Consider the following 26995-nt stretch of genomic DNA (forward strand, 5'->3'; position numbering starts at 1 on the left):
GTGATCATTTATGTGATCACCATTTATCAAACTTAAGAAGTTATGTTCACTTCTTATGAAAAAAAGTGCTGGTCATTACTCTCTCCATTCTCAGGCTGTTGTCTTGCTTTCTGTCCCACATGTCAGCACTGAGCTGGGTAAAAAGGCATTTGTTTATTCTGCTCCCTTTACATGCTGCAGAACAACTTAAAACTTAGTAAATTGATTCCTTTGAGTGTTTTTGAGTTGACAATGAGATGTTTTGAGTTGGACTCCCTTACATGTCAATGTGTTTATTGAGATTTCATTGTAAGTGCATAATTGGCTTTCATACTGTTTCTATTAATTTATTTGTTTTTATTTGTATGTTATTGTGCGTGTCTTTGTATGTATGTAATGATGTGATGTAATTTTGCTGCCTATCTTGGCCAGGTCTCCCTTGCAAAAGAGATTTTTAATCTCAATGGGCTTTTCCTGGTTAAATAAAGGATAAAAAAAATAAAATAATAATATCTGTTTGCTATTTCTTTTTCTTTCTATTTTTCCTTCTTCTTTTTTGTTTTGTTCTTTCCATTTGTGATTAAGCAAGAATGATTTTGCTTGTTTAATATATACATTGTTGGAAATTGAAAAAAAATAGAAGAAGAAAAAAGTATACATACATATATATATATAAATTGTTAAATTTTTTTTAAATTGTTTTAGTTTGGAATAATTTTTCAAATATGTTTTGAAAGGACTCACCAAGTCTTCATTAATTTGGTCAATAAATACAATAAAAATAGTCAAATTGTCACATAGTATTACAAATAGGCATAACTGTTTTCTATGTGAATAGATTTTAAAGTGTACTTTATTCCTGTGATCAAAGCTGAATTTTCAGCCTCATTACTCCAGTCTTCAGTGTCACACGATCCTTCAGAAATCATTCTGATATGATGATCAATTATTAATGTTGCATAATTAGTAGGTGGCTAGTCCACGTCGGTCCACGAGACGGAGGACTGTGAGGTGTTTCTCGTCTTCACACCAGCTCCACAACTTCACAGCTGCTCAACTAGACATATTTCATGAATAAATATGAATGATCTGCCCAAGGCCGTGATTGTGCTCAGTTTATGGCGTTCTGTGGAATCACGTGATCACATGATCATCTCTGCACGAAGAGTTTAATCTACGCCATGTTGGATTAGCCACACACACTCAGGTTTAGTGTTTGATTTGCAGTCACATTAATTAGTTAAATGACAAATGACTGCTGTCAACTTCAGCAGATGTCCTTATGTGTCAGTTTACATACAACATCCATGCAAGCATTTCATCTGAATTTTTTCTGAAAGTTTTAGGAAGGTACAGTACAAATACACAAAGTTTAATTTGCATATTCTTTGAAACATTTCCGAATATAATGATCATTTCACAAAATGTAAATACAATTATTTACAAATATAAATACACATCTGAATAATAAAGAATATAATAAAATATGAAAACAAAACATATTAAATAAAGTGTAAAAATACATTGCATATATGAACAAAATACTTATGGGATGATTGTGCACATCACTGACACATTTTCAGCTTTATTGTAAACTCCTACATATTATTAACATTTCATCTATAATTTAATTTGTAGCAACAAAGCATGCAAATATTAGTCTAGTCAAAGTTTTAGAAATATAGCACAAAAACACTGAGTTACAAAATGTCTATTACTAAATAATTTTATCGTGGGTCATTTTAAAATGCAATTTTGCCAAATTATGCAGAAGAGATTAAACTATAATAGTTAGGCCTGGTTTCACAGACAGGGTTTAGATTAAGCCAGGATTAGGCCCCAGTTCAATTAGGACATTTAATTAGCTTTTATAAACGTGCCTCAGAAAAAAAAAACATTACTTTTATGCATCTTGAGACAAAACAATGGCACTGACATATTTTAAGATATATCAGAGCGAGATGCTTAGTTAATGTAATTATAGTTAAATAATAATTCATAATACATTTGTATAATAATAATTTAATTAATTTGACTAATTAATTATAGGCATACTTAATGTAATTCATATTTAATTATTATTTAAAAATGATATCTTTGAGAAATATTACCAGAGTTTCCCATATATTCCTGCTGTATCTCAAGAAACCGTGCAGAAACCGTGCAGATGTCATGTTACATGTCTCTGTCCGGAAAGGATGAAACATACACTGTACATGTACACGTTTATTCATGCACTGTAAAAATAATAATAATAATAAAATAAAAAAATTACTGCCTTAAAATTTTAAGTACAATCAACTTGGATGTTTAAGTAATTTTAAACTTAAATTACATTAAACTGACTTTTAAAAAATTAGTAGAATCTTCTTTAACTTATAAAAAATATGAAAATTGCTTAATTTATTTTGATAAGTAAAGCAATGTAAAAACGTGCTGTCATCATAACTTATTGATCATATCATTGTTTACAGTGACAGAAAAACAACATGCAGCGATTGAATGATGGACAATGGTGACATCTAGTGAACATGAGCTGCTACTGCTTTGTGTGCTTTTTGTTATTACTGGAATATGTGCTTAGGCTTTATCGTTACATTAAATCACCTTTATGAAAAATAAAAATATAATTTAGAACAAATCTTGCCATATTGCTATAATAATGACTTCCATAACATCTGTGATGTACACATCTCACACTTTTGCCCATTTCTCGACGTTACAGCGAACATCATCACACTGTTGAGGGCAGAAAAACAATGGTGATTTTTTTAAACATATGTGTGTGTGTGTGTGTGTGTGCACGCTGCCTCGAAATATTTATTATAGGAGCTTTATTACCGCAAAGGAGCACAGGTGGTTCATAGCACATGCTTATGTGATGTTTTAGTCCTATTTGTTACACACTGAATGGCGGATGAACGCAACACAACACATCCCAATCTCATAGTAATGTTATTTAGAGGCAGTAACTCGCTTGCAATTTCCCCACCCCGTTCGCTTCGAGTCTATTATGAAGTCAATAGATGGACAGCCACATTGACGAACCACTGCCTTCTACTAGAACCTAAACATCGCTGATTAGAAGACACACTCTGATTAGCCAATAAAAATCGACTGTAGTTTGCATATTAAATTTTTATCAAGACTGACGGTTTTATAAGCCAATCCACGAGAAGCGTCTCGATGACAGGCTTCTCGTCTATCCAATGAGAAGATAGAAGGCGGGGCTTATGCAGAGCGCGTATCGCGTTGCGTGCTTTAAGGTTAGGTTGCGCGCGCTGGAGGCCGTCGTCTGCTGCTGTAATTCGGCTACAGTGGGAAGGAAAATATTGTTTAAAGTCGACTTTTACCCACCCACGAATAATCCGTTTCGCTGGGATTTTACGCTACTCCTTCCTTACAGAGAAAGCCTCTCGCTAAAAGGGTGAGTTGAAGGGTAAATGTGGAGATAACGGCTCGCGAACCCGTTTGAAAGCTGTTTATTTTTCTGTCAAAGAAAGTAGCGCAGGCTGCTAGCGGTTTCCACAAACTCAACGGCCACGCAAACTCACACACCTCTCATAAGCAGGCAAATGTCGATTTTTCGCTTTTGCACAGATGAAAGAGTTTATAATGCAGCGATTAATGTAAGTGTATTGATCCTGGGGTTTGTTATATCGCAGGCAGACCGGGACAGTGAGTCGATTAGCGGCCCATGCAGCCATAACAAGCCCGTGATACTCCACCAGATCACTGGAGAAGGTAAACAATGCGTTTATTTATTAATTATTAGTAATTTAGAGCTTTTATGAGTTAATGACGAGCAGGGTCTGTTTGGCTCGACTTCTATGCATGATTACTTCGCATGAGACCAGGAGATGTATTGAACATGGTGATGTTTGTTTTGCCCATACATATGTTTTTGCTTTGGTGTTTGCACACAAATGCATTCATAGGAATATTGTGTTATAACTTACTCCTGCCTCATTGGTCTCTGTGTATTGCACATCTCAGGGTTTGGCTGTCAAAACTTAGAGAGCTGTCTACCTAGACAACATTTTTTTGGGCTTCAAAGTTGCATTACTAAATGCTGCTGACAGGGAACGCGCCAAAACGTTAGAATCAAACATTCCAACACGTCAATTATAGGCAATATTGAGTGTTCCATTTGAGAGTTCCATTTGCAACTTTCAAAGCATCTGTGCTCAAATTTTGTGAACGTTCTTTTAAAAACGTTCCGAACACTTCAATGATTTCCTGCTTGCAGTGTTCCAGATGCGTTTATTTTGTACTTTCCAATTTGGTCCATGATACCAGAAAACTTAAAACAAAAATCAATCTTCCAGGCGTCTCTATATCTTATCAATGCACTGAAAAAAATGAGTAAAATTCCATATGTGCAATTTACTTAACTTGCAAAAAAAAAAAAAAAAAAAAGTCAAGTCCACTTAAATAAGTTAAGTGAAATTAACAAAAAAAGAAAATAATTCTAACCTTGCCTGTAAAAGTTTAAGTACTTTCTACTAATTTGAAGTTTGCTTTGCACTCAAACAATATAACACTGAATTAAACCATGCTTTTAAAGTGTATGCTTTATTTAGAAACATCTAAGCAGTAAATAATACAATAGATATTGTGTAGACCATGTTTACATAATAGAAGTAACACGGTTCCCACCCGAACACAGGGACCTCAATACTTGGTACACAATGACCGTAACATTTGATAGATTGTTTTTGAGTATGACTGTGTCATTTTTAATAAAGATAATGAACTCCAGATGTCACAAAACAGCAATTTACTAAACATAACAATAGAAGCAATGATAAAGCGTGTGTACTAAATACAGCTGAAAAATCAACCTTATTAATTATTGGTGCTCCAGTGCATGATGGGAACACCATAACAGAAAGTCTTAATTTTACTTAATTTTATAACGTTGATATTTACGCTTTAATTTCTTCAAGCTTGAATTGAGTTCTAGAATTTAGAAATTACGTTTGTTTTTTAGAAGTATTTACTTCACAACAGAATCATTTTTTTATCAGTGTGTGTTTAATTTTTAATTCAAACCGTTCAAATAGGCGTGTTGCCAAAAAAGTGAACATTATAATAAATCTTTCAAATGCTCCCGAAATCTGCTATTCATGTTCAAAATGTGCTAAAATGCTTCAAAAGTTCTCTTGAAATCATTCACTTTTGGACTTTTGCTTTATTGTACAATCTTGATATTCGAGATTTAAAATGTTGAATAGTTACTGTACGGGCTGACAGTCACTAACCATTTTTTTGGTAATCGGTCGAATATTTTAATGATTAATCGAGTAATCTGAGTTTTTTTTTTAATGGTAATAAAACTAGACCCAAGTGAACAATTGCTGTATAATGAATACATATATAATACAATGAGGCAATAATATTTGGTTTAAATAAAGCATCAAAAGCAAGTAGCCTAATCATTTGGTTTAATAAAACAACACTGTTAAAATCCTATTAATCATCTTATGTGCATACGGTAATGTATTATAACAAACGCCTGCAGGTGTTGTTACACTTTACAGCAGATCAAATCCTTGTTTAATATTGGCCAACGATATTTAATTCTAATGTTGACTTAATCTTTCATATTTAACCACTTCTTTATGATAGAAATGCTACAGCCACTGTCATGAATATGTGAAAATCAAAACATGCAAACTCAGAGCGAGGGTCTAAACCTTTATTTTAAAATTGCGAGGTCTAATATTGATGTATTCTCCTGTGTTAGCGTCGGTTTATACATGATTTATCTTACAAATCTGATGAAATGGCACACGTTGTGTTCCTAGATGAATATTATAAGCAACTGAAACTAGAGACTGAGTTTGAGACGTCCATGCATGAACCGTTCATGCAACATCTACTGTGAACGGAGCCGCTCTGAGACATACACTCATGTAAATAAAGCGCATATTAAACCCACAGGGCATGTATTCATTTAATTGCAACCCTCTGTTAATTCACAATAGCACTATGCTATAGTATGTTTTTTTTTAAAGGATTTAATACATTATGCAGCCTTGGTAACAGTCTAATATATATATATATATTTTAATTATAATTTTTTATTATTATGTTGCACTTTGGGATTTACTTAAATATAAAGTGCATTATAAATGAAATGTATTATTATTAATATAATCGTCCGTGAATGCGTCACTCCCTGTCTGTATTTTGACACGGGTAAATTGCAATCAAAGGTTGTTGTTTTTTAATCGAGTAGCCGACTCTAAATGTAATCGAGGAATCGTGACCCTAGTTACTCTTCATAAACAAGACAATTAGGAGGATTTGTTTGAGTTTTGTTAAGTTAGCACATTTGCCAAATAATTTTCTTCCATTAAGTCTTGTTTCTGATGTCATCCGTTCTCAAAGTCGAATGCGTTTGTTGAAGTAGCGTTTCGAGGTGTTCTCTCAGTGCCCGTCATTTCCCCTTATCATGAACGGCACCCAGAGTAAGGGTATGTTGTAAGCCTAACCCAAATGATCAAGATGTTTTACTTCCACTTCCCCATGTGCACAACCTGGCATTATGCGGCTGGTTTCTGTGCGCAGATTCTCTTGTTATGCGGATCCTCTTTTCAAATGAAGCTCTAAACCCTTTTAAATGAAAGGCTAGCTTGTTTTCTGCAGTTTTTTCCTGTAGAAAATTGTTGTCAATGAAATCTCTCATTTGCTGACCAGGGTTGAGTCGCTCGCTACTGAAACCTGAGTGGCTGAGACCAGTACAGGAGAAATCCCACGGTTCTTGGTACCACATTGTATTGAACGCGCTCCTTTATGTGTGATTTCTGCTCTACTAGTGTCACCAAAATGCAAAAATTATGTTTTAAGTTTCTCAAGCACTCCCCAGTTCACCATTGGTCAACAAACCGATAGTCCAGACATGATTGGCGTAAGAAATGCATATTTAATTAAAATAAGAGAATGTACACAGTTTTAAGTCAGTGTGTGTATATATATATTTAAAAACGTCTATTCAGCGAGGTAGCATTAAATTAAACCAAATCAAAGACATTTGTGACACCGTTTAAATTTCAAATAAATGCTGTTCTTTTGAACTTATTCATCAAAGAATCTTGAAAAAAATATATCCCGGTTTCCAAAATATTAATCAACACGACTCAGAAATGTTTCCTGAGCATCAAATCATCATATCAGAGGGGTTTCTGAAGGATCATGTGACACTGAAGACTGGAGTAATGATGCTGAAAATACAGATTTGATCACAGGAATAAATTACATTTTTACAATATATTTACAATATTACTGTTTTTTTTTCTGTATTTTTGATCAAATAAATGCAGCCATTGTGAACTTCTTTTAAAAACACTGAGCATCTCACGACCCAAAACTTGTGAATAGTAGTGTAAAAAGTGTATTAAAAAAATTATTTTCAAATAATGATTGGGTAATAATGCCTCAGTAGTGACCAATAATTCTAATACAGAAATGGATGAATCCCTATAGAACGAATAATAATAAAAAGTAATACAACAAAGATACAATTGAATTAAGGGTGAATCCCAATTATCTGTTTTACCCCTTAGTTTTGCACGTTCACTTGAGAGGTTTCGCTTGGTTTCAAGTAAGCTCGCGAAAATGCTTGGTTTTAAGGGGTATCTCCCACTTCCCCTTAGCCGTACCCCTCGATCAAAACCCTCTACTAGCCCTTACTCTCACGTGAACGTGCAAAACTAAGGGGGAAGACAAACTAAGTCTTTAGTTTGCAACTGTAATCAGGGCTAGAAACAGGATTGAGGTGTAGTCTCATCCCTGAAGTTGGGTTTGTACAGAGTCTGTCATCAGCTGTTCTTGATTTCTGCTTCTCTCCACTCAGGTGACCCCTCGCCCCCCTTTCCTCTCCCGTTTCCTAAGCTTCTGTCCCCTGCCCCCTCATAATCAGCCCAGAGACCCTCGTCCTAAAAGCCAGTTAGGAGCGTTGGGTCTGTTCCTCCCCATTCTCCTAGCCTCCATCTGTCTCTCTAACTCTGACCGCTCGTCGGACACCCCAAAAACATGTCCTCCATCTTGCCTTTCACTCCGCCCGTGGTGAAGCGCCTGCTGGGCTGGAAGAAGTCGGCCAGCGGTTCGAGCGGAGCGGGAGGGGGCGGAGAGCAGAACGGCCAGGAGGAGAAGTGGTGCGAGAAGGCCGTCAAAAGCCTGGTGAAGAAGCTGAAGAAGACGGGCCAGCTGGACGAGCTGGAGAAAGCCATCACCACACAGAACCTCAACACCAAGTGTGTCACCATCCCCAGGTACGCCAACATCACAAGCTGCTCGCATTCCTGCTTTTAGCTCGAGCGTCGTCTAATCTAGCGCTTCAGTCTTTTGAAATGGGAAACGCAAGAAAAAAGAAGTGTCATTTATCCATCTCCTTGTCATTTGAAAAAGTATGCTGTCATTTAATAATCAGTTTATGTAGGTTTGAAGCGACATTTTTTTTAGTTTTAGGTAAAGTATCCCTTTAATACGGTTAGAGTTGCAAACCCATGATTGTAATAGAAAACGTTTTGAGTCTTCATCTTATTATAAAGCATTAAAACTCCTTTAGTGATTTAGAAATGCTTGTATTTAGGGTTAGAAGTAACCTTAGCCGTATCATTGCGTGTGTTGCTTCGTGAGTGAAGGTGAAGGCGTGACGCCGAGTTGCGTCTACCGTTGTAAAATATCAGCATTACTCCCCTTTGTTTCTTTAAATGATTTCTGCTCCATCTGTCTCGACTTGAGTTAAGGTCATTCTGTACAGCTCCACGTCACCTCCATTCTGCGCTCTCGAAGGCTTCTCATGCTGTGTGAATGTCTGCGCTATCAACCATCAGGCTTGCTTTTATTCCATTCATCATGACGAATGGTGAAATATCAGCGCTGCTATTTTAGGGAAATGCTAAGAGGAGAGGATGAGTAGTGTGTGTGTGTCCGAGCCACAACATATCAATAGTTTGAAACCAAGACGTTACAGATACACAAGGGTCGGGTGATGTCTGATACATTACATCTGTTTTAGGCCCTTTGGTGATATTGGAGAGAAATATCTTGATGTATTTGCGGTTAAATGGATTCAGTTCTTTTGTATATGTAAAATGCATGTATTACACACACACACACACACACACACACACACACACACACACACACACACACACACACACACACACACACACACACACACACACACACACACACACACACATAGTAGTCAACATTTGAAGTGTATAACTTTGATGAAAGGTTTTGATCCACTTCAAATGTTGACGTGTGTGTATATATACATGCATACATACACACACAAATTCTATAATTTAAAATTATTTAATTTACAACCTTATTAAAGCATCCATAATGTTGTTCTTTAGATGAACTCAACAATGAAAATGTTAAGTTGTGTGTCAACAAAACTATACATAATTAAAAATTCGAAGTGATAATGGAAATCTGAATTGTCCACTTTGAAGTTCCAGTTAAAAAGGGAATAATTTTTTTAAATAAATCAAGTGTAAAGCAGTCGTTAAGATCTGCTGTTGGTCAAAGTGCATTAAGATCAGCATGATATTCACAATAGCTGTTTTCATCCACATTTATATGCGCATTTTAGAATATCGCATGAAAAACGCTGTATGGAAACTAAAAAAAGTGCATAAAAAGCTTGTGTGTTTAAGGCGACACAGAAAACTGATTAGAAAATGTGCACATAAACTACAATGGAAACACATTTACCTTACTAATTTCTCTGCGCATCAAAAAAAAGACACGTGACTTCCCGATGGGACGGCGTAACTGGACTAAACTCGCTGAAATGTTGTTTTGGTCATTCTGAAATGCCTTCGCCTCGTCTTACACAACTGTGTTCCCAAAACAGAAGACATCTGCCTCCGAAATCAAGATAACACGGCAGTGTTTACTACGTTTCACCTGTGTGCACTTATACGAATAAAAGACCCACAGTGGCTTCTACTGCAGAAACTTCCATTTTTCTTATGTTATATTTGGCACCAGTTTATCAGGAAGTGGTTTTGTTCTCTTCAATGAATGTAAACGGTGTGTTATTCGCAAATGGTTTAAGCGATAAATCAAATTTTGCGAATAAGTTTTATTCGAAACGTTGAATGGAAAACAGCTTTTGTTGCTTAAATTCTATAAACTGTCCATTTGTAAGAGACACCACAGCTTTGTGTAAGATTTAGATTATCTAGTGCTTATGTAAAGGTTTAGCAGGTTCTCGTTCTTTGCCGTCTAATATAGTTTAATTTTGGTGTGAGATGCTGAACAAACTTGAAAAGGGCATAATCGCATGAAAGCGGCTTTAAACATTTCCTGGGTTAACTAATTTAAAAAGGTGTTGTCGAAACCGATAACGCAAGCGGCTTGTAATGGCAAACAGGCATTGTCCTTTGTCCTTGAGAGATTTATTTCTATTGAATCCTTTTTGAATGAATTCTAACTTCTCAAATCCACTGAGTCTTTATAAGTGTGTAATTTAACAAATGCAGGCCTGAATGCGTATCTCCCTCTTTTTATTGAAAAATTGTGCAATGGTTATTGTGAAAATGCTCTGTGACTTGGCACTTTGCCTTAATACTTGATCAGGTTCACTCAGCAAAACCTCTTAAGACTGTATAGCTTACAACAAACGCAGGTTAAATCTGTCCCCCCCCCTCCAGCTGAAATGTGTACAAGGGAACATTAAAATGATGGCTTTTCTCTGCTCAGATGCAGAGCTCCAGGTCAGACCTTCAGAAATGCTTCCAAGTCATCCAGAGGGCTTTGTCTTCCCTTGAGAGAGGATTCAAAGGGTGGGAAACTTTGCTTCCAGCATGTGTTTTCTGCTGCTAATCTGTTCTCTAACCTTGGAGGCTTGTGGGAACGGCTGGATCAGTCATCGCGTCCGCCGGTTGTCATGTTTGGTAATGGCAACGTCAAAAGCCTCCGCAACTGTCCTTTCCAGCCTCCCCTCACATACCTGTGAACAAAAGGCTCAGCTGGAGTGTTCTTCATTTATGAAAGGGCATAATAGCTTGTAAATGAAATGAAGATTGGTTTCAGATTTGTTCTGTTCATCACATCCAGTGAGACATCAAATATAAAATCTCCTGTGTCTCGGATGCTTTTCAAAGCTTGATTCTTCCAGGAAAGTCGTGTAAAAATTATCACATTCATGAGCTTTTGCAAACGCACACTTTAAAAGAAGCTGACATTCAATGATTTTCCACACCAAATTTGTCGTTCCAAAACTTTATTATAGTTTGAGAAATTAATTTTTCTCTCGCCTTACAATGGAAGTCAACTATGTCCAAATTAATATTGTTAAAGTATTTTGATGACTGAAATTAATTTTCATCTTTTTTTTTATCAATTTCAATCCATTCCACAGATGTTCGATCAAATTTCTATACTAGTTTACAGTTTAGTATCATACAAAATCTTGTGTATTTGCTCTATCAAACCTTATTATGACATTATGACTTCATGAGAATAATAATACATCCACAAAGCGTGAATTACTTATCGAATGCTCAACTTTTGCTCTTGTTCTGTTGTATTAGAGCAAAATAGATTTCTGTTTTTGTCTAGAAGTGAAGCACAAACATCATTTACACGCGTTACGATAAGCAGAATATCTACTGTATTGTAGCTGTACTGAACCGACTTGAAGTTTCAAAGTTGAAATGGTTGCAACAAGTGAAGGATTTATTATGTGCTTTTAAAATGCCATGATTGAACCACCCGTATTTTTATCCAGTTATCAAGTACATTATATACAGAACTGATTGAGCTGGCAATCTCGAATGTAAGTCGGGAGATGATTTGTTTCGATAGTTGCTTGGGAAATCAATCTTGAATTTGTCCAAACAGATCCAGCTGTATGCCGTGTGTTTAATTTGCACAAAACAAACGCTATATCAAAACAAAATGTTCCCGCATGCGTACATCCAGAACTAAACAATACGAACAGGCGTTAAATTTTAGCTGATGTTTAGTCCTTTTTCATTACTTGTTACGTTACTCTTGTTTAAAGGGAAAACAAACCCGTATCTGTCTCGACCTAACTTCCTGTTGAAGATCTCCACGCAGGTCTGTTGTACAGAAGTGCTGATAGTGTATCTGTAAGATGCCTTGAGTGAGTGTAAGAATGTGAAGAGGGTTTCTCCGTGAGGACAGAGCTGGCTGGCGCTGTGGCTTTTTCGGGTCTATTGATTGTAACCTGAAGACTCTGTTGTCTGTCTGGCTTTCCATACAATAATTAAGGCCTGGCTTTCATTTGGTTTGATAAATGACTTTATAATTGAGGGAAAAATGTCCCTTCTCATATATTTGTTTATAAAATATTTTCTCGGATCACAATTTATTCCGAATATTAGTTCTGGTATCCATTAATTAGCCTTTTGTATTATAGGAATTGCCAACAAAAAAGCAAATCAATACAACAGATCGTATAAGTGGGAGAGACAATCAGGTTAGCCATTTAAACAAAAGGATACAAGTTTTATGTGAAAGGAAGTCATTTTATGAAGCATTTAAAAAGACCGTCTTGGATTGCTTGTTCAGACGTCTCTCGTGGGATTAAGATGTTGGTCACTTGGCACGTGTTCAAACGCAAGCCTGAAACGGGACACTCGTTGACTGTTCATTTGCAGGAATCATCCTGAGATTTGACGGAGACATATGGTTTCCTTTGTGATGGCTCGGTTTTAATCCGTCCTGGGGTTTGTTTTGATACGCGGCCCATTCATTGTTCCTGCTAAATCTTTGCATTGTATTTTAAGACTAACTTTTCTTTATTAGCTGCTAGTCACATGGTACTCAAAGAAGGTGCTGCTTTTAAAATAACACATTTTTTTGCTTTCATCTCGTGCCAAGTGAGGGTAGCAGATGGACTCTGTGTGTGGTTTAGTGGGGATGGGGTCTCCACTCACCGGGATACAAGGGTTAATTCCCTCCAAAAGTGTGTCATCTGTCTGGGACACGGACGCCCAGCGACGCTGGTGTGGGATCCAGATTTATCAACTTGGTTCTGGTCACTTTGAATTAGGGTTGTGCAATTAATTGGAAATTATTTTAGTTTTTAGCGTCCAACAATCATGAAAACAAGATAATCAAGGTAAAATGATTATTGCGCGATTGTGCCAGCGGTGTTCTTTCATTCCTCCATAAGCCAAACTTAAAGGAACACGACGACTTTTTGGGACTTTAGCATACTATACATTACTACATACTAGTATACGGTTAGAAGATGGCTGTGTCTCATGTGACCTTGTTATTTGTGCACGCTGTGACTATACAAATCACAACATATAAATAGGATAATGTTTGTTATTTTGTCACTTATTGGGAGCAGTATGCTAGCTGGAGCCATTTACCTCTAGTCTTTGTGCTAAGCTAGGCTAGCGGTGTGCGCGTCAGACAGAGTAACGGCACGCACGGAGATGAGAAGGGTATGTATGGACTTATATAACTCTGGGGGATACGGTGAATAAGCTAAAGTCCCAAAAAGTGTGTTCCTGTTAACATCCAAAATGGCCGAAAAAGTGAGTATTGTAAAATGCAGTCTACTGTTGCTAAACAGCGGGATGTGCCTGATATGAAATTATGTCATTAAAAGCAAATAAAGCTGCGAAAGAGACGCTTCCCCAGGTGGCTTTCTGTGTGCCAAACGCGCATAAGCAAAGTATACTGTGGGCTTCAGATATGCGGCTAAACGGTCAAATAGCCTACATGAGAAAATGTCAGGATGCCGTTTTAAGTATCCTCGTAAACCCAGTCGGTTATGTCTTAAGTAAATGTAAACCGCTGAGAAAGAAAACGTGTGTAACAGAATATTGGATCCATGCATTACCTTTTAAAGTGGCAGCAGCCATTCAGTGTCATTAATGTTAATCAAACAATAACAGATGGTGCAAAAGTTCATTTATTTCAGTAATTCAACTTAACAGGTGAAACTATTATATTATATAGATTTTTATTTGTTATAATTTTGATGATTATGGCTTCCAGCTTATGAAACCCCCAAATTCAAAAGTAGAATATTGTGAAAAGGTTTTCATAAGCTGTAGGCTAAGCCATAATCATCAAAATTATAACAAATAAAGGCTTGAAATATCTCACTTTGCATGTAATGAGTCTATATAATATATTAGTTTCACCTTTTAAGTTGAATTACTGAAATAAATGAACTTTTGCACCATATTCACATTTTTCGAGTTTCACCTGTACTTGAATGAACAACTTTTGTAGCTTTAATAAGGATGAATCTATATTTATTGTAAAAGGTGAAGACTTTGCAGTGTTATTTTACATTGGATTACTTAATTAATTTTCTGTTGTAAGTTATTAGTTATCTGAATACCACTGTTAGTACATCTTCCTGAAAAACTTAAATCACTGTTTATTTTTATCTTTTGTTTTGTATTTTGTAATTAGTTTCTGTCTTGTGTTGCCGACTGTTTACTTGTAACCTGTAACTGTTTTGAGGACTGTAACCGTTTACTTGGCTCCATTACTTAGTAGTATTAACCTAGTATTAGTTTTTGCTGATGTAGTGTAATAATAAACCTATCCATAATTGTGAATTGTAAATCATTGTTTTACTGATATCTAAAATTACTCCTCTCCTGAAATAAGACTTTGATTGATAATCTTGGTTTCAATATCGACCACAATAATCGTGATTTTATTATTTTTGCAATAATCAAGCAGCCCTACTTTGTGGCGTCCATCTTATGATGGACTTTAATATAGGTTAGTCTTAGTAATAATTGAATTGTCCTGATTTAATTTTTTGGTGACTATGTAATAAACCGGGTAAAACTAAATTGGGTATAGGCATTGGTAAAATATTTTGTTATTTCTTTTTAAATTACATTGTTTTCACCAGTTATCTATAGTCATGTAATATTGATAGAATTTCTGCAAATGTTTATCATAGTTTTGTGAATGATCATTATCGTGCTTGAATGCACCTCTGTTGATATCACACAGTGATCGGCCATCTGCTCTATTGTTAATTTGAGGGTTAATACTGAATCGGGTTTCTATTGTGTGCCGAGTGTGTGTGTTTTAAGAGCGTTTTGGGAAACCCTCCATCTACTGGTGTTGAAACTGAAGTCCCCATCCCCCCTAAAGCAGGTCATGTGAGTTTATGTAAACTCTGTGGTTTCACTTCTTTAATGGTTTCACATATACATTCACTTTGCTCTTTTTCTTTCTCCCTCCTTAACAGTGCGTGCCATTTGAAATTCACTTTAAGCTCAAAGACTTCAAAGTATCAGTTATGGCAAATATTGGAGTGTTGTGAGGATTTTTTTTTAAATATATAAATAAAATGCATATTTAAATAAAATATACGCAGGGTTAACACTGAAGTTAATCTTTAAAACACTGATTTAATAAAACTAACATAAATCTTAAAATGAATATACATGTTTGATACTGTAAATTGCAATGTTATGATGCCTAAATTGACTTGTATAATTTAAAACAATCTCAGGTTTTGGTGTTTTTATTTAATATATTTAATGCAATTCTATAGAATTTGAATAGTGTGTAATTGTTATTAGCCATAACATAAAATGATTCCAGTATTGGCCAGATTTGTAATATTGGTCCAATACTAACAATGGAACAGGTCAATTAGATGTTGAATTATGCATAAATACAGTAAAAAAAGAAAAGAAAAGTGAATTCTGTGCCACTAGCATCACCGAGTGGCATTATAAAAACAAACGCCATTTTTAAACCAGTTTCTACAAATTAATCTTGCTTATAAAAATGAGTAGACTGATTTAATCTGTATGCTCTCCTGGCATGTCGTTGACTAAATCTGCCTATCGATCATGTTCTCCGGGCATCATGAAATCTTAATTCCCTGGAGGAATAAGGACACGTTATACTCTGAGCAAGCTTCGCTCAATATCTCGGGTAACATCGTTACATCAGGGTCGGTCTCATTAACTTTTGCCATCAGGCAGCAGCGAGTGTACAGGTCGAGGGTTAGCGATACACGCGCCGCTCAGATAACCTGCTCTAATGTTAATGTTCTCCTCAAGAGTTTTCTTTCTTTACAGGCTCCTTTGGTCTTGTCCTGTTTTAATGTGGGTTAGCTCGTTGTATAAACGCTTGTTCGTCAATGGCTTTACTTTTGAGTTTCAAGCTTCAAACAAACGCGACAAATTAGTCTTTTGGAAAAGTTAAAGGGATCGTTCACCCAAAAATTAAAATTGGTCATTTACTCGCTCCTCATGTCATCCTGAACCCAGAAGACTTGTTCATCTTCTGAACGCAAATTAAGATATTTTAATGAAACCTGAGAGATTTCTTTCCCTCCTTTTGAAAGTCCATTCAACCAAAACTTTTACACTTAAACGTCATAAAAACGTCGTAAAAGTAATCCATATGAATTGAGAGGTTTAAAGGTACAATAAGTAAGAATTTTGTAATATCCAAAAATCACTTGCACCGTGTGATGTATCTCCTGCAGTTGTGCACTTCAAAAATCTTTGGAGACCTTTGGGATATTGTATTTCGGAGAAATTCAAATTTTAAATAATTGCCCGTCTCGGAAAAAAATGTCGCCTGTCAATGACGCAATATCCACGCTATCCTCGGTTTCTGCTCGTACTGCCATGGCCATGATGTAACCATGGCGACAGACGTGGACAACTGCGTAGTGCATAACGTTTAGCGGCACGCTGTTCTTATTTCGTTCAATCATTATGGACCATGGCAAGCAGACTTTGGGACAAAAAAGAACTAAAATGAGGATCAATATCGGCGCGGCGTTTTCGAGATGCCGAGAGCTCAACGTCCGTGACTAACTTGGACTCGACAGAGCTTCACGAGTCACGACTTGACAGCGACGCCGCTCTTGCACATACTTTATTAGACAGGTGAGCAAATGTACATAAAACAAATCAATGTTATATAGCTCACCATGATGAAATGTTAGAATACAATCTGTATGTTATTCTAATGTTGATCTAGCTTACTAGTAAGCTGCTAGTTTCATATAGCAAACAAACTCACACATAGAATAACATTATAACTTTCAACACATGCTGTTTAGTATGATAGTGTAACGTTACACTCTAAAAAATGCTGGGTTGTTTCAACCCAATTTTGGGTAAAATATGGACAAACCCAGCCTTTGGGTTAAATTTTTAAATTACATTTGTAACCCAACATTTGGGGTTGTCCATATTTTACCCAAAATTGGGTAGAAACAACCCAGCATTTGTGTAGAGCGAGTGAAAGAGCGCTGCGTTACCTCACAAGTTTAATTCGTCAAATAAACTGACCTGTGCGAGTAGTAATTCAGCAGTTGCGGGTAGTTCGGTAGAATTAAATATCCTTTTTCCTTTATATCCGCGGGACTCGCGTGTGATATCTGTCTATTATTAGCAATCGCGACATGAATGTTTTCACTCATCCATTAACATTATTAGATCCATCAGCTTGACAGCAAGTCCCTTCGCGTTTGTAAGAGGTTAGCGACCCCTAGCGGCATTTTTTTTTTTAACATATTGTAGCTTTAAGCAAGTTCTTGCACGTCAAGCAAGTACAGTTGAGCTTTAGTGTTTGCCATATTTGATGTGCTATGAATATGCATTGGTCAACTCTTTTAGCCGTCAGACTTTCAATGGAGGAGCAGAAATCACTGGTTTTATTAAAAATGTCTTCATTTGTGTTTCAAAGATGAAGATCTACAACATGATGGTGATAACACATTTTTTGGTGATCTTTCCCTTTAAGGGTCACAAGGTAGCTACATTAAAATTTTTTTTAGAGGTTATAACATTTTATGTGATACATTAAACAAAGAAAAAACGTGTCAGAATGCATAGTAAATGTAATATTTAACTAAATATATTTAGCTTCAAATCAACCTTCTGGGAAGTCTTTGCATGATCACTATCGATTTAAAAGATATTCAAAGTTTCTTTGTCAAATACATGAGTTTTTATATTCAGTTGTTAGTGCAAGTTGGAGCAATACTTCAGTATCCAATAGGACCACTGCTGCAGGACAAATGTAAAAATAATAATAATTTAGTCTGTGTTTGAGAAAGATTATCAAGATTGTGATAAGAAGTGAGTCCAGGTTGCTGGTGGAGTCTGGCACGCGTTCGTGAGCTTCTGTCTTTCGAGTCCCTTTTCAGAGACCGTTAAACCACAGGGGGCCAAAACTTCATTCATCACATATCAAGTCTGTGCGAGTCCTGTTCCTGTCACGTCACCATGTCTGTTTCTCATCCCATGTTTCTTTTTCAGAACTACTGAAGGTCTGTGTGCTTGTGTGATTGACTGATAGCGTTGTTTATCTTGAGTGTGATGTAGTCAAGCGACAGTAGGTCGTAGGCTCCTGTCCTGTGCTGCATGTGTAAATGTTGAAATCTGATGTGAAATCAATCCCTGAATGAAACGTCTTTTATAACGTCGATTGCCCTGTTCGTCTCATAACACCGCATGATGACCGGGGAAGAGATTATGCACTGTAACTAGAGCTGGGCGATGTAGCAATAAATGCCTATTATTATTTTTTTAGCCTTTTAGATATCGATATTGCTATAAAACTGCTTTTAAAACAACAACTGAAATAGTCACGTTAAAATAATAAGGCGTGTTTTTCCACTAAATGACATTTGTGCGGCAGCAAAATACGTAATTTTCCGGGAACATTTGTCTCGAGATAATTGTCGGTCTACTTTTTTAAATGACAACCTTGAGCTGATTCATGGATTCGAATCATGGAAATGAATCAGACTGGCATACTTTACACTGCCTAATTTTCATCGCGAATATATTGTGAATATTCAATATATCGCCCAGCCCTAACTGTAAATACATCTGTCAGTTTCTCTTCGGTTTTCTCATCTCACTGTTATATGTGAATTTTCCGTTAGAGAGGCTTCTTTTATTCGAGGTGGACCGCGTCGCTCGGCACGTTCAGACGACCTGCGCAAAACATCTCAAATAAAAGAAACGATGCCCTTCGATTTTCCCCTCATGGTACTTCATCTTGGTATTTTTGAATGAATCATGCCCCATGTTTATCATTTTTTTTGTTTCTTTGTGTTTGTTTTTTCTTTTTTGTTTGTTTTTGTTTTTTTACTTTCTGTGCACAGCAATTGCTCTGAAATTTGGGGACTGAGTACACCAAATACGATAGAACAGTGGGATACCTCAGGCCTTTACAGCTACCCTGACCAAACCAGGTGAATATCCTCTGCTGACATTGTGCCACACTCACCCCACAAGCCACAGGTGGGGATGAACGAGCACAGGGGGCTCCAGGGGCCGTGCAATAACCTGCTTTATTATTGCTGATTTAGATTTAAATATCTTAATGATGGCATCACTTATGTTATTGTAGAGTTTTAACTCTGAATGTTACAATAGATTTAAAGCAGATCGACATATTTTCATAACTCATACATACACTTCACTAAAGAAAAAGTTTAAAACGGTGGTTCTCAACTGGTTTGACTGATTTTACTCTGAAATGGTGACCCAAGCCATTGCCAAATTGATGCAGAAGTAATCATGTCCGTTGTCTTTTTTTTATATATATTTTTTTAGGTTCACCTATATATCGTTTTGAAAGATTTAGGGTCAGCAATTTTTTTTTTTTTTTAAGAAATTAGTACTTTTAATCAGCAAGCATACATTTAATATATCTAAATTTACCAGTTAAATATATGTATAATGTTACAAAAGATTTTCAAATAAATGCTGTTCTTTTGAACCTTATATTCATGTTTCTTGATCATCATATTCAAATGATTTCTGAAGGATCATGTGACATGAGTAATGATGCAGAAAATTCAGCTTTGAGCACAGGAATTAATATCATTTTACAATATATTCACATAGAAAGCTATTTTAAATTGTAGTAATAATACCGTGTTCTTGGTCAAATAAATGCAGCCTTGATGAGCAGAAGGCTCAGCGTTTGAATGCGTATTATATAGTTATTTAGTTATGCCGTTTGATTGGATGCATATCAAAATTGATGCCCCACTTTATATTAGGTGTCTTTAACTGCTATGTACATGCATCAAAAAAGAAGGTTGGGTTAAGGTTTTGGGGAAGGGTCAACAGTCTAATTGTAGATGTAATTACAGAAATGAATTACTGTGTAATTAGATGCAGGTATTTTATGTTTAATATAAGTACTCTGTAAGAACATGTAAACAATAAGTGCATTGTATCAAATGATTCATTTAAATGTTAACACTGTAGTCAATGACACTTAATATAAAGTGGCACCAAATTAATATTAAACACACACACACATTAAGACTATGCACTGTTATATGGTTAGTTGCTTTTAAAATGTGTGTTTTTTTTACTTCTCCCTCGATTTATACAACCCATTTTTTGGGTCACAACAACCCACCAGTTGAGAACCATTGATTTACTATAGTAGTATTCCGTTATTGTGTATAAACATTCAGGAGTTTTAATAGTAATGGTATAACCTTGCACCTTGGTCATGATTTGCTGTCTAATCACACCACCTTCACTCTTCCCTCCATCCATGCATGTCTTTCTCTGGTCATTTGGCACACTCCCTTCTCCTCCATTTCTCTCGCCCTCTCTCTGTGGACGCTCGGGTCAGATCTCTGGACGGGCGTCTGCAAGTGTCTCACCGTAAAGGTCTGCCTCATGTCATCTACTGCCGCCTGTGGCGATGGCCCGACCTGCACAGCCACCACGAGCTGCGCGCCATCGAGACCTGCGAGTACGCCTTCAACCTCAAGAAGGATGAAGTCTGCATCAACCCCTACCACTACCAGCGGGTGGAGACGCCAGGTGTGGAAATCGGCAGCTGAGTTGCCAAGAAAAGATTTGAGTGTTTTTTTCTGAATGCTTCCTAATGTGTGAAATTTGAACCGAGTGTTTCTCTCGATTGTCAATGTCTCTCCTGTAGTTCTTCCGCCCGTCCTCGTGCCAAGACACACAGAGATCCTGACTGAGCTGCCTCCTCTGGACGACTACACCAACTCCATACCTGAAAACACCAACTTCCCAACAGGGATAGAGCCCCCTAACAATTACATACCAGGTAGGAACACGCATCTCGCACAAAGTCTCACCAAATCGTTTCACACCAAATTTAAGGCCGAAGACTTTATGCGTTATTGTGTAGTTTAAGGCCTGGTCACACCAGGAACGATAACTATAACAAAAAAACTATAATGATGACGGCACAGAGAAACAATATCATTGGACTCACTTTCAGAATGATTTTATCTAACTGATGAACGAGCAAATCCGAATCCTGCTTTAAAGAGCTTGACCATTTTAAACTGGATCATGCTTGAAATAAAGAAAGATATTGTTTCTTGGTGTGGACGCGAATATAGTTATTTTTATAGTTATCTTTCTTGGTATGAACAGGCCTTTAGAGTAAATTGGTGATCTTTATTTTTGATTTCTAAATCCGTTCAGAAACTCCTCCCCCGGGATACATCAGTGAGGATGGAGAGGCCAGCGACCAGCAGATGAATCAAAGTATGGACACAGGTACATTCCCACAGTGACATCACTACATGGGAGTGACAGCCACGTGTGTGTGTGTTTTAGAGTGTAAAGCACAATCCACTTTTACTGCTGAGGTTTCCTTTCCAAGCTCCATCTAGACAGTAGGATAATGAACCTCTGAAACCTCCCTGGACAGAACATGTTTATTATAGACTGGAATACACACTACACAAGTTTTTAATATTTGAACAGATTTCAAAACGCTAGGCATCATCATACACATGCCACCTTTGTAAATGGTTACAGAGGAAAGGTCAAGTCAAGAATATTTGTATAGCGCTTTTCACAATACAGATTGTATCAAAGCAGCTTCACAGTATTAAATTAAAATAATAATAAAACGTCCATGTTTGGTAATGCTGATCAATAGTATTATTCATTAATTAATTAAATTGAATATCCCCAACTGAGCAAGCCAAAGGCAACAGTGGCAAGGAAACGATAAACTCCATCAGGTGACCTAATGGAGAAAAAAAAAACTTGGGAGAACCCAGGCTCAGTCAGGGGCCAGTTCTCTTCTGGCGGTTATGAACTAGAGGCCGGATTTAACTGTAAGATTAAAAAATGTATATGAATGCCTGGCTGAAGAGGAGCGCGATGGATTATATGGCGATAGAAGATCCGTTAAATAAACTGGAGCTAAGCCATTTAGGGCTTTATAAGTCAGTAACAATACCTTATAATTAATACGGAACTTTATAGGTAACCAGTGTAGTGATGATAAGATCGGTGTTATATGATCATATTTTCTTGATCTAGTAAGAACTCTAGCGGCTGCATTTTGGACTAACTGTAGCTTGTTTATTGAGGATGCAGGACAACCAGCTAATAGAGCATTACAGTAATCTAGTCTCGAGGTCATGAATGCATGAACTAACTTTTCTGCATCAGAAACTGATAGCATATTACGTAGCTTAGCAATGTTTCTAAGGTGGAAAAAGGCAGTTTTTGTAACATATGAAATATGATTTTTAAAAGACAGGTCGCAGTCTAGTATGACACCCAGGTCTTTTACTGTAGAGGATAAAGTAGCAGGACATCCTACTATGTTAAAGTTGTATTGTGAGAGGTTTTGTGGGCGTTTTTTTGAACCGATAAGTAGTACCTCTGTCTTGTCTGGATTTAATAAAAGAAAATTACGCGTCATCCAATCTTTTATATCTTTAACACACTCTGTCAATTTTGATAATTTAGCGTTTTCATCTGGCCGTGATGAAATATATAGAGTGTCATCAGCATAACAATGGAAACTAATTCCATGTTTCCTTATAATATTTCCAAGTGGCAGCATATATAGTGAGAATAATAGAGGGCCTAGCACAGATCCCTGCGGCACTCCATAGTTTACTGAAGTTATGATCGATTTTTCTCCATTTAAATAGACAAAATGGTAGCGGTCAGATAAGTATGATCTGAACCAGCTTAATGCTTGTCCCTGAACGCCAGTATAAATTTGTAGTCGATCTAAGAGTATTGTGTGATCTATAGTGTCGAACGCAGCACTAAGATCAAGTAAAACTAGTATTGAGATACAGCCTTGGTCCGAAGCTAAAAGTAAATCATTAGTGATTTTAACGAGCGCAGTTTCAGTGCTATGGTGCGGCCTGAATCCAGACTGAAACTTTTCATAGATAGAAAAAAACGAGTCATCAGGCAGTAAACGGCACACTACCAGATCTTCAAGTCGTTCCAAACACAACAAACTCAGAACTTGTGTGGCTTGTTGCAAGGCGCATGACAAACGAAAACAAAATGTGATCTAAAATCGGTTCAATGTCAAACATGGTTGATCTCCTCCGACTGGATGGAATCAAAGTCTGAAGGAAAAAAAGACTCTGTGTCCATCCAGACTGGAGTTCATGGCAAAAGTCTGGACTAAAATCATGTTGGTTTCAGCCTCAAGGCAGTCAACACCTTTTACTTCAGGATCCAGATTTTACAGACATCAAGTGGCGACCTGACAGAAGTTATGTTATAGTAGTAACGCCACCTCACTTAAAGTCCACATGATATCAAAATTGACCATATTTATTTTGTTTGCCTAAATTGATAGTTTTGTGGTGAACAACTTATCCATGCAAATCAATCCACACACAAAAAATGTTTGGCTTGGTAATCTTTAATCCAAATCTGAAAATGCCCCTCCCCTCTGCATTGGAGGACCTTCCCTGATGACGTAGGTTTGACTGTTTTGGTGTCTGCTTAACATCCGTAACCACGCCCCTCCAACTGACAGTAGAAAGGCTGAATGAAACACCTACTTTTCTAGATCCAATCAGGTGCTAGTTGGGAAAAAACCCACGCCCACTATTTCCCCTCATTTAGTATTCCGTTTCTCTCGGAAATACGTCACAACTCTGAGATAAAGTCGGTTGCAACTTCCGGTTCACGCGGACTTTAAATTTAATCATACTTAGTTATTTTAAACATTCCAAATGTCACGTCAGGTTTTCTAAATGCATGTTATTGATTTCATTATGAACAATTCATACATGAAAATGTTATTATTTTTAAATGCAACTCAATCTTCCATTGGAGTGACAGACTTCTCTCTGGGGACATCATCTGCCAGTTTCAACAACCAGTGGATTGAACCAAGTCCTTGCCCTAATTTTCTGCTTATGATAATCTGTTTTACTCAGATGTACATCACACAACATTGCAACCTATTCAGTTTTCAACCCAGTGTACCAAGAATTTCCATTTTAGTGCAATGCTGCCTTCTGTTATTGCTCATACGTAGGGTTCGAGGTCTAAACGGGCCCCTAAATTAAGCTTCAGTTGTGTTTCAGACAGGAATGATGCCTCAAATCATGTGTCCATTGATAGATTATAACATTTTTACATTGGCAAGCACCAAATAAACCAGTTATTTCTTGTTTCTGCCATTATCTCTATTATTGTAAGGAAAACCTCTTCTTTTTGTCAGGTTCTCCTGCAGAACTGTCGCCAAGCACACTCTCGCCTGTCAATCATGGCATGGGTAAGAGCCGATTAACTGCTTAACCTCACTCTTCATAGCCATTATATTGACATCTTGACCATTTCTTAAGATTGAGGACTTTAAAGATCTATGCACAGACCCTTATACTGGTCTTCCTCATCTCTCTTTTAGACCTGCAGCCAGTGACTTACTCGGAGCCTGCGTTTTGGTGCTCAATAGCTTACTATGAACTAAACCAGCGGGTGGGAGAAACGTTCCACGCCTCTCAGCCCTCCCTCACCGTGGATGGCTTCACAGACCCCTCCAACTCGGAGCGGTTCTGCCTGGGCCTACTGTCCAACGTCAACCGCAACGCCACCGTGGAGATGACCCGGAGACACATAGGTATCCAAGACCTCTTCAGCTGGCCTACTATCAAGCGTTTCAGTTGAAATTAAGGGACAGTTCACCCAAAAACTAAAATCGACATCTTATATTTGCTTTCACGTCATTCTGAACCTGTATGATTTGCTTTAGTCTACAGAAGACATCAGTAGGGCTTTTCACTCTGTGCTTAACCCCGGGTTATCGTTGTTCTAACCCTGGGTGAAGCCCCGGCTAGATGCTTAGCAACAGGCAGCCAATCACATGCCTCGCATGCTTTGAGTCACAGGAAGAGCATGTGTTGCATAAACAGGCTGTGTTTCAGCGGTTGAGGGGGAAATGTCAAATGGTGACAGAAAATGTTCTATGATAGTGAAGAGGCTGTTCAATTCTTACCTTTATAGTCTGATAGTCAGTCGGCAATATATAATCCAAGCATGTGCAATGCTAGAGCCTTTATGTAAACAGTTTGGGTGCAGTGTTCGTCCAATCAGTGACACTGACACCTCAAATATGCAAACAAGGATATTAACCCTGGGTTTAGGAATGCATAATGGCATCTTATGGATACCCAGGATAAATTGTTAACCCCGGGTTTATTATGAGGAGTGTGAAACGTGAAGCAAGATAACCCAGGGTTCGGTTTACCCGCGGTTCATGATAACCAAGGATTAACTAATTCACGTGTGAAAAGCCCTATTGACTTTCTTTAATGAAACACAATACTATTTTGAAACTGGTCTTTTCTTGTCCATGCAATGAAAGTTAATCAAACAACATGAGGATGAGTAAATGATTTTCAATTTTGGTTGACCTATCCCTTTGTATGTTCCAAGACAATTATAGACTCCTACAAAATGGTCACATGTGCAATATTAAGTTCTCACTGCTGTTTGTCTTTGCTTAGGTCGAGGGGTCAGGCTGTATTATATTGGCGGGGAAGTGTTCGCCGAATGTCTTAGCGATAGTGCCATCTTTGTTCAAAGCCCTAACTGTAATCAGAGGTATGGCTGGCACCCTGCAACAGTCTGTAAAATCCCCCCAGGTAAGAGATTCACTCACTTTCAGAGTCAATGGTACCACAGGTGGGCAGTAAAGCGGTAGACAGAGTAAACGGGGACAAACTTGTCATCCTGTAGTTTTTTGTGTAAGATTTTTGTCTCTGTCGTGGTTGCGCTCGTGAGTTTTGTGGTGCTGCATCGCCATTAAAGTTTATAATTTGCATTCGTATTTAAACTGGTAAGGCTTAGAAACACAAGTAATTTAAAATCGGTTTCTGTGCATGTACACTACCGGTCCAAAGTTTTGGATCGGTAAGATTTTTAAAAAAATGTTTTTAAAAGAAACTTCTGCTCATCAAGGCTGCATTTATTTGATAAAAAAAACAAACAAAACAAAAAACACAGTAATATTCTTGAATATTGTGACAATTAAAAAAAAAAAGTTTTCTATGTGAATATATATTAAAATGTAATTTATTCCATGTGAATATATATTAAAATGTAATTTATTCCTGTGATCTAAGCTGAATTTTCAGCATCATTACTGCAGTCTTCAGAAATCATGCTAAAAAACATTCATTATTATTATCAATGTTGAAAACAGTTACCAGTATGTAAAACTAGTTTTCAGGGTTCTTTGATGAACAGAAATTTCAAAAGAACGGCATTTATTTGAAATGGACTTTTTGTAACATTATAAATGTATTCATCAAGGATAAATTAAAATGATCAAAAGTGAAACGTTAAGACAAGTATTGATTTATTTTATTTATTTCCACCAAAAATAAAATAAAATTTCTACCCGACCCCAAGCTTTTGAAAGGTAGTGTTTAATGTTACAAAAGCTTTCTATTTCAGATAAATGCTGTTCTTTTGAACTTTCTATTCATCAAAGAAATCCTGAAATAAAAATGTAAAAAACTCTTTTCAACATTGGTGATAATCAAATGATTTTGCGGTGGTGTACATATAAAGCAGCCAGTCACACAGCACATCACACTGCTTTGACTTCTTTTTCACCATTTATTGCACTAAAACAACATGCTCGTCTTGGCGAGTATTCATGGAAACACAGTCGGTATAAAATCAATGTGTACTTAATTCACGCAGTAAAGTAAAATGAAAAAATAAATAGAAAATAAACACTG

The 26995-nt window shown here is 36.9% G+C and overlaps 1 protein-coding gene across 3 annotated transcripts in view; it reads left to right on the forward strand.

The window, feature by feature from the left end:
- Positions 1–3020: 3020 nt before the first annotated feature.
- Positions 3021–26995, forward strand: part of smad2 (SMAD family member 2) — a 28651-nt gene continuing 4676 nt past the window's right edge. Inside the window, exons 1-10 of one of the 3 annotated variants that reach the window (XM_079599469.1) lie at positions 3021–3406; positions 3645–3723; positions 7841–8258; positions 19118–19207; positions 20614–20807; positions 20926–21060; positions 21447–21521; positions 24469–24522; positions 24655–24867; positions 25754–25891. In XM_079599469.1, the coding sequence (XP_079455595.1) occupies positions 8020–8258; positions 19118–19207; positions 20614–20807; positions 20926–21060; positions 21447–21521; positions 24469–24522; positions 24655–24867; positions 25754–25891 (1138 nt within the window). In that variant the 5' untranslated portion in view covers positions 3021–3406; positions 3645–3723; positions 7841–8019. The remainder of the gene's footprint in view (positions 3407–3644; positions 3724–7840; positions 8259–19117; positions 19208–20613; positions 20808–20925; positions 21061–21446; positions 21522–24468; positions 24523–24654; positions 24868–25753; positions 25892–26995) is intronic. The other 2 variants (XM_079599470.1, XM_079599471.1) reach the window with 2 other exon arrangements.

This window comes from Phoxinus phoxinus (assembly GCF_949152265.1).
Source record: "Phoxinus phoxinus genome assembly, chromosome: 23".
Lineage (NCBI taxonomy): Eukaryota > Metazoa > Chordata > Actinopteri > Cypriniformes > Leuciscidae > Phoxinus > Phoxinus phoxinus.